The sequence below is a fragment of the Galleria mellonella genome, unplaced genomic scaffold (assembly GCF_026898425.1).
Source record: "Galleria mellonella isolate WM207_F2 unplaced genomic scaffold, CSIRO_AGI_GalMel_v1 utg78, whole genome shotgun sequence".
NCBI lineage: Eukaryota > Metazoa > Arthropoda > Insecta > Lepidoptera > Pyralidae > Galleria > Galleria mellonella.
Genome location: NW_026442151.1, coordinates 7,206,067 through 7,221,882, shown reverse-complemented (window position 1 = coordinate 7,221,882; position 15,816 = coordinate 7,206,067). Strand labels below are relative to the sequence as shown.

The following is a 15,816-nucleotide window of genomic DNA, read 5'->3' as shown; positions in this document are numbered from 1 at the left end:
GCGTGGTAGACGGCTTACCTGTCCAGCGCGTCCTGCAGCTGCTTGCAGTGCTGGCACGGCACCAGCGCTTGCAGAGCTTCGACGCGCCGCCGCAGCGACTCGACGCGGTCCAGCACGGAGCGCGACGGCGCGGCCGCGGTCTCGGTGGCGGGCCGCGCCGCCTCCTCGTCCGCGGCGCTGCCAGCGAGCTGCCGCTGTACGGCCGCGACGGCCGCCTCCACCCTCTCGAGGCTCTCGCCGATCTTCATCGAGTCTTCACTGTTACCCGAACAGTCACTGGAGAAGAGCGCGCGGCACTCGTTCGAGAAGCGCTGGAAGAGGTAGACGAACTCGGCCTCCTGGGCGGGGTCCGTCTCGAGCGAGGAGATCGCGTCCTCGGCGGATCGCCGCGAGCCGTCGGCGTCGCGCGGCGTCGACGCGCGGTACGTGCCCTCGACGACCGCGATGCGCGCGTCGATCGACGCCTTCTGCGCGAGTACATCGGCGAGCTGGTGCAGTAGCGCGCGGCTGTCGAGGCCGGGCGGGCCATCGTCGCGGCGTTCGGACGCCAGGCACTCGCGATAGCGCGCGGCGATGTCGCGCACGGCTAGGTCGAGCTCGCAGCGCAGGTGGTCGTGCGCGGCCTGCCACCACAGCTCCAGGTCAGCACGGTCCTGCGCGGTGAGCGTGAGGCGGCCGCGGCGCGCGTCGTCCAGCTGCCGCTCGCACACGAGCGCGGCGCGGCCCAGCGCGCGCGCCACCTCGGCCTGCACCAGCGTGGCGCCGAGCGCGTCGCGCGCCGCCGCCCAGGCCTCGCGCACGCGCGCCGCCTCCAGGTTGGCGCGCTGTTGCTCGAAGTCGGCGTCGCCCGGCGTCGCGTAGCTAAGCGTCTCGCACGCGAGCGCCGAGCACAGCTCCGCAAGCTTCTCCGTCTTGTACCTGTCGACGGCCTCGGCGACCTCGCTCTGCGAAGCCTTGAGCGCCTCGAGGTCCGCGCTCTGCAGGATCAGCTCGGACTCTCTGAGCTCCTTTGTCTCCCTCGTCGCGTTCATTATGTCGATCTTTCGCGATAATATCCTAGCGAGATAGTCGAGCGAGCTCCTAGTGCCGGTGATATTTTTGTGGCCATCGCCGTTTATCTTACACTTAAGATTATCGATTAGTTGACTAGTTTCGGTTATTTCAGACTTTATTAATCTAGCGAAGAATCTGCTTCCGTTGGAAGACTCGAGGGCCTCCTGAATTCTGCTGACCAAGACTGCCTCGTACGCGAGCTTTTCGGCTAGAATCTCTAAACTCCTTCGCTGCGTCAGCTCGCCAGCCTCGTACAGGGCCGCCTTTTTCCGTGATATCTCTAACAGTTTGGTTCGCAGTTGCTCCTCTAGCTGTACCACTACCTGCGCCACGCTGTCGTTGATTTCATGCTCATGGTTTTGATCATAGTCGACGACACATTTATCGAAGCACTCTTGCAATCTTTTGCTGACCTCGGATAAGCATTTTTCCATTGACCGAATGCTATATTTCTTCTCAAGACTAGGGGATGGAGATCTCCTTGATTTGGCAGCTCGCATCGCGCTCATTTGACATAGACACTCGTTCACTTTGTTTCTTGAATGTATCACTACGCTTTCAAGACTCTGTAACCTGTCCAAAAGATGTCTTTGTGACGGAGTACCGACAGTAGAATTTTCTAAACTCTCGTTAAAACCCGGACTTTCGGTTGATCTCGTCGCTTGACTCAGAGATTCACAGGAATTTGTGAGGTCACGACGACTCTCTAATGCAGATGCGACTTTGGTTTCTAGCGAACTTAAACGTACTAGCATTTTCATTGGTTCCGAACTGGTAGCGCTGTCCAATGACTTTCGTCGAAGTCTAGCGGCTAATCTTTTCATTCGTTTCTCGTCTGTTAAGTTATCAGCTTTAGTTCTATCTTTGGCAGGTGACATACTTTTGGACGGTGAGTTTATCGTAGGAACTTGTTCCCCAGATTCTAACATGGTAATTTTATTTTCCAGTTCTGTTAATTTTTCTTCTACTTCTTTTCCGAGCGTAAATGACTCTCTTCCTTTCAATGATAAACTACGTCTTTTTTCTCTAGATTCGGATTTTTGTATCTTATACTTCAAAGTCCGCACTTGTTTATCTGAAGCTGTTAACTTTTGCGTAAGGTCTAATATTCGAGCTGCCATTAAGTCGATTTCTGATCTAGTACATTGTTCTCTTAGTTTCATTTCATTCCTTAACTTCATATTTGTTATTTCTAATTCATCATACATGTTATGTGAATCGCGAAGTTCTTTTTTCATAGTTTTGATTTCTTGTATAGCTTTCATAAACCGCGCTCGTAATTCAACATATTCTTCTATCAATTTGTTCTTTTCTATAGATTCTAGATTTATGTCTTCATTTATATTACTGAGCTCGCTGAGAGAATTTATACTCTTTCTCTTTTCTTTGGTTGGGGATTCAGCTACCATTCGTCCTTCTAACTCTCGAATTCGTTCATATAAATTGTCGTTGTCCTTAACACTTTTTAACAGTTTATCGCTAAGGTCATTAAGTTCCGACTGAAGTTGTTTAATAGTATCTTGTGCTGATGTCAATTGTCGAGTTAATAATTCGCAATGCTCTGTTGATTCTTTTAAAAAGTTTTGTGTTTCTGTAAGCTTCGTTTCCCACATGGTTTTATCTTGATTGTAAAGCTGCTTTATTGTATCTAGACTTTCAGCTTCTTTTGTTCTTATCGATAATTCTTCTTCTTTCTTTTGCAATGTTATTACTAGTTCTTCCATTTTTTTCTCTCTTAAAGCTGCATCAGACTTAAGTTTACGTAGTCTAGCTAGTTCTGATTCTGCTAAATTAACATCATTTAAGGCTACTTGAAGTTGTTTACGCAAGTCGTCAATTTCGATGGATTGTTTATCGATAGTTGATATATAGCTACGTTTCCTTGGTTCATTCGGTTTCTCGTTTTCGTCTATAACCTCCGATGAACGGTCTTTTTCTTTGGTAGCATCGATTTCATCCTTATCACCTATACTATCTGATCTTGCTGATGTCGTATTACTCGTTCTAGCACGTACTTTTTCCTTGACTTTTGATATTGGAGTACGATTTAGAATAGGCGATGGCGGTGGTTGGGATGCTACGTCTCCCCAGTCGGCACTATCTCGACGACCGCCTTCTGAAGCTGTTCTGTATTCCTCATCTGATGAGAATGGAGCCGATTTTCCGGTAATAGGCGTCACTGGTGTAACGGGTGAAGTAGACGATTCCGAAGTTTGATCTACAGTGTCTTCCCGTAATATCAACGATAAAGGTCCAGAATCGGGTAGTCCTGCAGTTCTTCGAATTGCAGACACCCAGTTGGCTCGAATACCAGCTGTTACAGCGGATAGTACTATATGTTTTCCATCCCACGTCTGAAAAATACGAAATTGTAAAGTTAGATTTAAGATAAATATAATATTTTAAATTGTTGAATGCAGAACTTTCTTTTTTTTTGTACAAATTTACCTTCGTTTCGAATGCGTATCCCGTGGATGCTGACGTGGGCAGTTCAACAACTCTTTCTACACCACTAAGATCTATAACGCCATCCATCAGCCCCCTATGTTCGGCGTGTGGATCCCTGAAGTACAATAGAGCGGCTCCTCTTAGAACGAACCAGTGTCGCGACCATCCCCCCGGTCCTCGCCGCTGTAGCCAGCCAGCTCTCGCGTGCAGCAGTCTTTCAGCGGGCAATTCAACTCGATGTTCCCCTCCTTCAGGATTTTCCACTACATCAGTAGGCTCACTACCCTCACTTGAGGAGCTCGAACTTGCTTCTTCAGGAGGAACAGCTCCGTCTGGAGTACCACGCGGCTGGCAAAGAAAATAAATAAAATTAGAAGTGATATTCGTCAAATTTCGAAAACATTAGAAGAGATTTATAGTGGTCGTTCCTTACGACATCCTGATAATGGAAAAGTATGATGACATAGCGTATTTGTACTCTGTCATCATACGGAGATATAATCTATGATGATGAGCTTACCGGTAAACGATCAGGCGGTGGTAGCCTCGTTGGCCTCTCCAGGGTGGGAGGCAACGCGCGGCGGGAACGTGGGCGTGTCAGCGAAGCAGCGATGTCGCGGAGTTGCTCGTCGTACGGCTGATGTTGCAGCAGAGGGGATCTCACGCCGACAGCTAGAAACGAGAAGTTGTTTTAAAAGTAAGTAAATATGCTTAGTAAATTGAAACTAGAGACTTTATGATGAGACTGTGATGAGTATAACATATCAATTTCTCAGATTTTGCCGATAGTAATAATTCTATTATATTCTATGTTTTTTTTAATGGATGATAATGAAACATGTGGGCTAAGCGACTGGACATTACTAGTCTGTAACCAATACCGGCCTTAGGAAGTGGTAGGCGTTCGAATGGCTTCCAAAGCCGACGTCCAAAAATGTGGCTGAAGTCCAAAAGACGTGCCAACGTTGGAGTGAATACCGTGGATCCTCGACGAGTTTATTTCATCAGGGAGGCGCTGGACGTCAAAAATTTGCTTACAGTTACCTAAGTAACTTTTTTCTTCATCACAAAGGGGGTGGGGTGTAAAAAATTTAAAAAACTTGCCCTGGGGCAGCAGGTAAGCTAAAGCCGGCCCTGTATATAATAGACAGTACATAACATACAATAATGATAGATATCTGTATATTAACGGCACGCGTGTGGGCTGTATTGAGGAATAATTGTAGTGGAATGTATAAATTGCATTCATAATTTGTTTGATAGTTACAATGGCAGGTGGGAAGTGGGAGGCGAACAGTACAGTGGGCGACGACGCAACGAAACAGTACAGTTTGCCACAACTTAATTATATGTCTATTTACACCAGCTGTTCTGGTTTTTAGTTTTATATTTATCAAAATATTTCTTTTCCAAATTTCCAAATCTGTTCATAACTGACGGAGTTATGAAGTAACAAACATACAAAATACAACCGAATTAAGAAACTTTATTTTTGAAGTCGATTAAAATCCAATATTTATGTTATTATTTTCAGTGATCACCGAAGGTACAGTTGTTGTCGTTTAGTACAGTAACGTAAACTATTCTAACAAACAACGAATTATATGGCATTGTTAATCTAATATTTCCATAGTACATATGCATGTGCTCAATCTGTCACATGGCGTATCTCGTAGCTTGCAACTAGGGTTGTCAACAGACCTCATAGCTGTATACAAATTTCTTGAGTTTATAAAGTACATTACTTCGATATATTGCAGAGAGAGAATACAACAAATGCAGATATATTAGTCAGATTTTGGGTAGAAAATGCAACAAATATAAAATGCATGCCCAAAACAGGGTTGACATCAGGAAGGATTTATATTTCTAGTCTTGAAAATAAAATGCCGAAACTTTGGGTAATATATATTTTTTGATAATAAATATATTACGTACCGATTCCAAAATTTTATTTTACATAATATATTCTTGAGACAAGGGTGGTTTGTTTATAATTTAAGTTTTTTTATATGACATTATTATACTATGAAGGTAAAAAACAAGCATACAGCTCGTCTGATAGTAAATGTTTACTGTAGCCTACGGACACCTGCAACACTAGGGATGTCATGCAAGATTTAAATAACTATTTTGATAAACCCCATACTGTATATCTAGGAAAAACCTCGACACATCCTGATGATTTAGGCATATCGCAGGAAACCTACTACATAAAGCCTGACCCGTCAATAACTAACAAGATGCCAAAACAGGACAAATACGTAATTAAAAAAAAAATACACATTAAAATTCAAATATTTTGTCTCCTTGCTACCAGAAGAGGTCTTCGCAGATAATATGTGGCGGAGAGATGAGCTAAATCATTTTCGCAAAAGCTTATAGAAAACTGGTGAAGCAGTAAAGTGAGACTTTTTCTCTGATCAAACTGTTCGGTATTTCTTTAACTATATAAGAAATGTATATGCAATTTATAATGTAACAGAGTATAGTTGACAACCCTAACTGCAGGCCTTAGAACAATGGAATCCATAGTTTCGCTTAGCACGGTCAAGGTCTCAACTAGAAAACTTCATTTATTTTTTCTTGTTAACTTATATATGTATTAGTATTTGTATATATTTCAAGTAGATAGATTCTCAAATGATTCTGATGTTTTGGTTGCAACTTGAATAATTTATAATCATTATAATTATTTATTTATTCATTAGTACATACATGTGTACATGGCGGACTTAATGCTCTCCCAGTCAACCATAGGGAAGTGTCAGAATACATGAATGCGGTACTAGTAATTATTGATATACATAAATACTAAAATTACATGTATAAACGAATAAATATATATTTACTTTTTAATGGGTGAAAATGGTATGTTAACCCCGCCTGCGCTAACGGGATACGCTGGCGGAACACCAGTGAAGGGTGATAGATGAGAATGAAAACAGGCCAGTTAGCCCATCATGATGAATTCATCAGGAATTAACCATGATAGTTTCCAGGGAGAACCGCGAGGAGGTCGACCTGGTTGGGTATATTGCTAGCAATGGGATTCTCAGTCTCTATTACTAACAATCCCTTTCCTCCCGAAATAGAGAGTTTGTGTAGACTATAAAAGGAAATTGTGGCTGTTAAATGGTAAGAGTACCTTCTTCGGTGGATGGCGCGGCGGCAGGTTCAGGCCAGGTGTCCCGTCGCCGCGACCTCGCCTTCTCCTCGCCGTTGATCTTGTCTCTGGTCGGTGGAGACGCTGATGATACTGGTTGGTCGGTGTATACTGGAAAAAAAAAGAAAAAAAAAAATTAAAATTAATGTAACTATGTACATTTGGCGGACTTAACGCCGGACGGTGTTCTCTACCAGTCAACCATTGGGCAAACAGAGAATTATTTCTTTGGTAGGCGGTGCATCATTGAATTGAATGAATATAGTATTAAGTCCGCCTTTTGTACCAGACATTTTTTTTTGTAATGTGGTCAATAAAGCATAAATAAATAAATAAATATAAAAAATAATACTTAAATACATACATATAATATATGAATTAAATATATACATACACAAATAAATACATAGACATTACTATAAGAAACAATTAACTATATTAGGAGAGCAAATGAAACAATCTATGGCTCAAACAAAGTAACCAGCAAGATTAAGTTTAAAAGGAAAGTGAAAAATAATAATAATAAAGGGAATGAACTTTATAAAACGGCCTTTTTTAAGAAATAGGAGTGCGACATATCTTTTTATTTGTTATTTTACTTTAGAAGGTATTTTGTTTTTTACAAAGTCTATGTACGAGTGGGAGACTTTGTACAAAACTCGATTGCTTGGGTACCTCTGTCCCATTCGTGTTTCAATTTCTACCGTGAAGCAGTTGTGTTTGCATGGCTGTGTTTCGGTTTGAAGGGTGGGATATGACGTGAATTTACAGGGTACAGAGGAATAACACCTGAGTCCTCAGGAATGGCAACGCATGGGTGGTATCATGGGTGAAACAGTATACTCTGTTATGTCCACGCTACTGCTCATGTCTATAGGCGACGGTTGCCACTTTCCATCAGGTGGACCGTAAGCTTGTTTACCATTCTGTGTTGTATAAAAAAAAAAAGAGTACCCTGTAATTTCAGTACCATAGCCCACTCTTCAAATCAAAATACAATTATACAAGTTTAAAATTATCTTTGACGAATAAGTCTCTGTTTAATGCACTCATCATGAGAGTACATTTTCGGTCGCATGGCGATGATAATCAGATAGTTTTTTAGGTAGGTATTTAAGGTATTCTTTTACCATCCAAACCCTTTACCGAGAGGGAGAAGGGATTGTTGGTGATGCGGAGTACTATACCATTGCTAGCAATATACCCTGTCAGATCGATCTCCCTGTGGTCTACCCTGGAAACCATCATGCTGATATATTCATCATTTCCTGGTATATGCCAAAGTTTTCCCAAGAGACTACAGCATGGGGTTCTACAAAAGGGGGGTAAAGAGGTTTCTTCAGGGTCGGCAACGCGCGCGTAATACCTCTGGTATTGCAGGTGTTCTTAGGCTACGGTAACCGCTTACCATTAGGTGGGCTGTGTGCTTGTTTGCCACCTCAGTGGTATAAAAAAAAATCATCACGATGGACTAACTGACCAGCTTTTTTATGCTCATCTTTCCTTACATGTGGCCAGTCAGTATATACCGTTAGTGCAGGCCATTAGAGGTTACCATTAAAATGAAACCTTATCAATTAAAAAGTTTCCAGATTTAATATTGTAAATACGAAATTCTGTTCCTAGCAGTGACTGTAATTGGTCTGTGGGTGCATCTTATTAATAACGTCTAGTCAAATACTCGTTTTATTAAGCTGACCTATAGGATTGCGATCTCGGCGGGAGCAAATGACTGTATCGCATGCGCCAAGGTCGCCAGCAAAAATAAATGCGTACGTGAACCCTTTTAGTGGATTATTTACGATGTACTTGTAAGTTGGAGAGGGCGGCGCGGCGGTCCCGCCGTCAAACATTATAAATGTACCTGTCATTATTTGAAATTGTATTGCATATTGCCAACTTTTTGGGGTTCCGCATGACAGTCGGGGAAACGTATTCTTTTTCTTCTTGATATTATAGCGTGAAAGAGCTATTTCTTGAGCAGTGAACTCAATTAAAACATCATAAATTTTCATGTCATCATCACCTTATACTGTTTACAGCTGGACATAAGCTTCCCTGTGGGTGGGTTTTGCCAGTAGTTGCTACGCTTGGTAGGCGGATTGACAACCGCAGTTAGGCTTTAGAGACGTTTTAAGAGGGACGCTGCGCCCATTCCTCGCCTTTCTTAGTCGCCTCTTACGACACCCACGGGAAAGGAAGGGGTGGCCTATTCTATGTCAGGACTTCACTGCAATTTTGCATTACCGTATAGTATTTGGAATAATTTTGAGGTTACTTTTTCAACCGACTTCTAAAAAGGAGGACCTTCATGATTCGTTGTTTATTTTTATATAACATAAAAAAATTAACTATAATTTTTTAACGTTTGTTATCTTATAACTTTGTCAATCATAAATCGATTTGTAAAATTCTTTTTTTGTCTGAAAGGATGTAGTTACAGATGGGTCCTATAGAAATGTTATTAAAAAAGTTTTAGTAGTTTACTTTAAATCAAAATAAGTAAATTTACTATAGTTGAAATCAATTTTTTTCTCTGAAATAAAATCTTAAATTGCTTTTGTCCACCACCGTCGTGTAAAGCTTTTACAAACTCAACAACTTGCGAGGTTATTTTTTTTTTTTTTTTAATGGGAGATGACGATATTGTCGCTCAATATCCGCTGTAATCAGTATACGCTGGTAAAGAACCAGTTAACGATGATAAGCGAGGATGAAATCAGGGCAGTTGGCGGATCGCGACAAATTTACAAGGAATTGACCTGGTTTCTGGGGGCGACCTGACAGGATGTATTATTTGTAATAGGTCATCTAGTCCCCATTAGTAGCAATCCCAATCTACTTGACAGGTTTAACTTGCCTAACTACAAACCTATTTTGTCTATGGTTTAAAAATTAATTTACCGTCTCAATATAACCTGTAAAGCTATCGAGTTTTAAGAGTTGATACTAAGACTTGTGGTGCTTGTCTCGAGTTTTAAATCATGAGTCAGTGTCTTCGTCGACCCTGGATTATAGCTACTGAACCCTAATATAGCGTGTCTGATATGCTCTTGACCTGTTTTATTTGCTAAATCAGCCGGTGGCGCACGCAAGTGGAATTAAGTTGGACTAGCTCTGCGTTGCGGGGTCGATTACAATGTATCGGTAATTGACTCTTAAATGTGCGCTCATCATAAGTAGATTAAGGCAGATAATTTTGCACGACATTACGTGTAATTAGGGTTGCCGCCCGTCCGGTTTTGTCTGGCCATGTCCGGAATTTCGGGTTTCTGACCGGATTTTGTCTGGCCATGTCCGGAATTTTGGGTTTCTGTCCGGATTTTGTCTGGCCATGTCCGGAGTCTTGGGTTTCTGATCGGATTTTGTCTGGCCATGTCCGGAATTTTGGGTTTCTGTCCGAATTTTGTCTGGCCATATCCGGAATTTCGGGATTCTGTCCGCATTTTGTCAAAACGTTTTAAAGGAGAAAACCTTTAATGAACATTTAATTTTCGTATTGAATTATTTAAAAATAAAATATACATTTATAATTAATTTCATCCAATTATTACATACATACTCGTATGTCTGGTTTATTTTTTATCCAATATACAACCCACCTGATTCATAAAAATGTCAAACCTCTCATAAGATTATTTTAGCTATTTTTGGCTCTTTCCTATTAGTCACATTTCCAATTTGAAAGAAAACAGTGTAACAGTTAAATTTGATTTTTAAATGATGTTAGTTTTTATGAATAAGGAGAAATATTTGTGCATATAAATTGTTTGATTTGTGAGGACTCTTCGAGACTTAAAATATTTTTAAAATAAGGTAACCCTACATGCAAGGAGACTTTTTCTTCGTATTTCAGAGGATGTCCATTATAGAAATTGCGAATGTGGTATTAAGCGAACATGACAACATTATCACCAGCGGAGAATGTGTATTTCGAATAGACATCTATGGTTTTTAAGAATAAAGTTTTTTTTTAAACAACTTAGAATGGCAAACAAGCTGACGGCCCACCTGCTGGAAAGTGGTTACCGTCGCCTATAGACATGAGCAGTACCATGGATATAACAGAGTATACTGTTTCGCCCATGATACCCCCCATGTGTTGCCATTCCTGAGGACTCAGGTGTTATCCTCTGTACCCAGTAAATTCACGCCATATCCCACCCTTCAAACCGAAACACAGTCATGTAAACACAACCGCTTCACGGTTGAAACACGAATGGGACAGAGATACCCAAGAAATCGACAAGCATACGGCCCACCTGATGGTAAGTGGTGAAAAGAGTGATAATAAATAAGAAAACGAATACACCGAAGATCTCTTATACGAGTACCTATTTAAAAAAGCGGCGGCTGCGAAAATTCTCTTTGGCGGCGCACGCGCATACGTTTCAATTTATTTGCCTTCGTAAAGACATATCGCTGTCTGTGGCAAATAAATCATCATTAAGGGCAAGGGCACTTTAACAGAATAGAAACAAATTGCAGATAATTTCTTTATAATGTAATTTATTTAAAGTATTAATATAGTGTATTTAGATGCATACTTCTCCTTTAAGGAATTTCAATAGGAGGTGAATGTTCGAATGACATTTGCCAAATAAGAAATGTTATACATATGTAGATAAAACTTGATCTCAATCATGTTTGCTTATTTGTCACGTCTTGGCGCCTAAATATATATGGAAGTTACAGGAACAAATACAATTTTTTTAGCTATGGAGAGCACTATGCTCAGAGCGGCAATGGGCTGGTCTCGTAGCGCGAAGAGAAGTAGTAGCGGAAGTCAGTGGATGCAGGTGGCTCAGGACCTTTCCTTATGGCAGTCTATGGGGGAGGCCTGTGTCCAACAGTGGACAGATGACGGCTAATATAATAATAATGATGATAATGTATATATATATATATATATATATATATATATATATATATATATATATATATATATATATATATATATATATATATATATATATATATATATATAATATATATAATAATGAGTAGGGATAATATTTCTATTATTATATGTATCACATCTCCCATATTTAGAACTAACAGAATTTTTCATCGTGCCTCCCACCAAATTGTTTATAATTACTCCTCTCCATCCAAAGGTTGCCTGCAAGAGATCGCTCTTAGCGATAAGGTCGCCCATTGTTCTCTCATTGTGATCATTTCCTATAATTGTTTATATTTATAATAAGTTTACTATTGTAATCTTTTTGAGGAAACAATAAAGAGTATCTATCTATCTATTTTTTTTCGATCAATCAACAAATCGTGACCATATGTACAAAGTCGCGGGTAAACACTAGTTGTAAATGATTAATGCTTGCATTTGTTAAGGAAATGTATGAATAACACTCCCTTCAACTCGACATTGATTGTACTATTTTATATATTTCGCAGGACTCCCACACTGGCTCCGGAGCTCCGGGGCTCCGGGGCTCCGGGACCGACGTCGAAGTGTCGCGTACGTCGTAAACTATACGTACGTCATAAAGATTTATTGGCGAAAAAATTGCGAACTTTAATAAATATGAATGAGGAGCGTAGACGAGGCGGTGTAAATCAGCGACACCCACTGCGCGCGCGCACCGCATTGTGACGCAATTAGGGTTGCCACATTTATTGGTAATAAAGATGTTAATGGTGTTACTTAAATTTAAATGGCAAATCTAATATTACATAAACTTACAATTATATTACGTAAAGGTTTCTGAGAATTGTCAATTTGTATTTATTTATATGCTTTTGTATAATCACTTTTATAGATATAAGGTTGTAATAACAATGTACACAGGTGGATTTATCCCTTAAAAAGATTTCCTCCTGTCAACCTTGAGAACCCGAAAGGAGAAAGTATCTATAGGGGTTTGTTTATAAAGCATTTTTTTTTATTTTTTATATAATTCAGAATGGCAAACAAGCTGACGGCCCACCTGATGGAAAGTGGTACTCGTCGCATATAGACATGAGCAGTACCATGGACATAACAGAGTATACTGTTTCGCCCATGATACCCCCCATGCGTTGCCATTCCATGCCAGGTGGGCCGTCAGCTTGTTTGTCATTCTAAGTTGTATAAGAAAAAAACACAGGCGGGGCACCAGTGAGTGTGAAAAATGAAAATGAAAAGGTAAGTTAAATAGCCCACCGTGATGAATACACCAGCAATTCAGCACGATGGTTTCCAGGGGAGAGGATCGAGGTTATGGGGCATATTGCTAGCAATGGGACTGATAGTCGGCATTACTAACAATCCCTTCCCCCCAATCAGTCATGTAGTTACTATTAACCTATATTCAACTTAACGCGTCGCGCATTATTTCCCTATCGTTAATTTAACCCTTTTAGTGCCATTGATTTTTACTCATATCTATTTAAAAATTCCAAAGAAATCTTTGTCGTGTTGATGTCATTACCTTTGTCTCTAAAAAAAATGTATCTCCTCCAAAAATTTTCCAATTTTAATATTTTTTTTTACAGCAAGCTAAACAGCGACTGATTTCACGAGCGCTACGACGCTCGTGGCTCTTTTAGTTGCAATGCGCACGTGCGCGATGGCGCTCGTCGGCACTCAAAGGGTTAAAATAAATTATTTCATGAAAATAGGTTTGTTTTTACAAGATTACCTAGTGACAGCCCTATGTTGCCTGTTTGTGATTACGCGGTGGTATCTTACTATGCTGTTATTGTATATATATATTACTATTTTTTTTTTCATTTGTCAAGTCTATTGCAATCTATAGTAAACCAGTTGCTCATATAAAATGAAATACATTCGTTTTGAAATTGTTCTACATATAGATAGATAGATAGATAGATAGATAGATAGATAGATACTCTTTATTGTTTCCTTTAAAAGATAACAATAGTAAATTTATTATAGATACAAATATCATACAATGCAAATATATAATATGAAATGGTAGCCCCATTGCTAGCAATATACCCTCTCAGGTCGACCTCCACGCGGTTCCCCGTGCAAACCATCGTGTTTGATTCTCGTCGAATTCATCACGGTGGGCCAAATGATCTGCATTCATTCTCACCTATCATCTTCCACTGGTGCCCTGCCGGTGTATACCGATAGCACGGGCGGGGTTACCATTCCATTTTCACCCATTAAAAAAAACATCTGTCTATGCCGTCACCAAACTGGATTACTGTACAGGTTGCACGAGATAGGATGAACCTATTAGCCAGCAATCACCCGGAACTGACTCCGATAACATTCTATCGAACGGGGCTTCCAGTTCTCTTTTTACATACGGACAGACATACGCCGTGCCGCATTTATTAGACGAGCAAAAAAACAGGGCAAAAGTATTTTGTGAGGGGCAACGACCGTGCGTTAGTCATATGAGATGTGACGTCACGAAGCTTCATTAAGAATTGTGACTTCGGCCACGCTCGGGGCTATAACGGCCACTTTTGGTGATTCATAAACGATTCATTTCGTAAGTATAATCTAATGAAATTTATAATAATGATGTATTATTATTATTATATACAACTAATGCGATATTATAAAAATCATAAAATAATCATCTCAAGTATAAAAGAAAGAAAAAATTTACCTGTTCTATTTATTTTGCTTTTTTTCTGTATTTTTTATCTCTTTTTACTGTGTATGTTTGTTCTTATTTGTGTGCTGTAAGTAATGCAAATAAAATATCTATCTATCTATCTACTTCATTCTCAATTAAATATTTTAACTGACTGCAAAAAAAGAGGAGCTTCCCAGTTACATTGTATTTTTTCCCCATAACTCCTTCAGTTTTCCGATTTGGAAAATACTTTTTACTTTTATCTAAAAGAATATACAATGACTTCAGATTGGTACCATAGAAGTTTCATCAAAATCGATTTAGTAGTTTAGTTTTTAAATCGAAGTAATTGATTTTCGCACAATGGAAAGAGTTTTGTTCGAAACAAAATCTTAGTTCAAGTTTGTTACGTACATACAATACAAACATCCTAATTAAACTGGTATAGTTAGATAACTTTGTTCTTTTTAATATTTTGTAAAAAATCGCGAAGCAGAGGCGGGTCGTTAGTAATAAATAAATAAATTATTGTCTCCCAGTAATATTTTAGTAATATTACTACCTACAAAATATAATATACGAGTAGGAACAGCACAGATTGTTGTTAAAAACGATTTTTATTAGGCCACGTTTGGACAGTGGAGCAATTTGAAGAGAATTCCATAATCTAGCAGCATGGACGGTAAAAGATCCATTATAGCGTGTAGACGAATGTGAAGGGATTTTGAGGATTAGAGATGTCGTCGAACGGGAGGGCACGTCATGGGGAACTAGAAAACCAAATCGTTCACGAAGATAGGAGGGAAAAGAAGGGTTATATAGAACGGAGTATAAAAACGATATTATATGAAAGTCTCGACGCTTTCGAATTGGTAGACAGTTCAGTTTTGTTCTATAGGCGGAGACAATTTCAAATTTACGTAGACCATATATAAAGGGAGACTTTGTACAAAAGTCGATTGCTTTGGTACCTCTGTCCCATTCGAATTTCTACCGTGAAGCAGTTGTGTTTGCATGGCTGTGTTTCGGTTTGAAGGGTGGGATATGACAGTGTATTTACAGGGTACAGAGGAATAACATCTGAGTCCTCAGGAATGGCAACGCATGGGGGGTATCATGGGCGAAACAGTATACTCTGTTATGTCCATGGTACTGCTCATGTCTATAGGCGATGGTTACCACTTTCCTTAAGGTGGGCCGTCAGTTTATTTGCCATTCTAAGTTGTATAAAAAAAAAAGCGTATACACAAATTCTGCAATCTGTAATCAATGTATAGATATAGTAAATAAGTTTAATATTATATTAATTTATAGACTGCGTTGTTTAGTTTATAAGAGACAGGATACATACACAGACAGGAGACATATTTCGACGTTTCGACCATGTTACACCGACCGTGGTCACGAAATAGACTGATGTAGTGAAAGTCATGTTTCCGCTTTCGATGTAGAAGTTTCTTCTACCCATTCATTATCCCATATTGTATTACATGCAAATTGTGTTCCTATACTGAGGGTTTTTTTTATGGATGAAAATGGTATGGTAACTCCGCCTGCGCCAACGGGATATGCTGGCAGAGCACCAGTGAAGGG

At 40.0% G+C, this 15,816-nt stretch overlaps 1 protein-coding gene across 4 annotated transcripts in view; it reads right to left on the bottom strand.

Annotated features, from left to right (window-relative positions):
* Nucleotides 1-15,816, bottom strand: part of LOC113517313 (protein outspread) — a 383,813-nt gene that overhangs the window by 8,032 nt on the left and 359,965 nt on the right. For all 4 annotated transcript variants that reach the window (XM_052901499.1, XM_052901501.1, XM_052901500.1 and 1 more), the window contains exons 7-10: nt 6,650-6,778; nt 4,022-4,173; nt 3,502-3,849; nt 19-3,407 (exon numbers count right to left, since the gene is read on the bottom strand). In XM_052901499.1, coding sequence (XP_052757459.1) covers nt 19-3,407; nt 3,502-3,849; nt 4,022-4,173; nt 6,650-6,778 — 4,018 coding nt within the window. The remainder of the gene's footprint in view (nt 1-18; nt 3,408-3,501; nt 3,850-4,021; nt 4,174-6,649; nt 6,779-15,816) is intronic.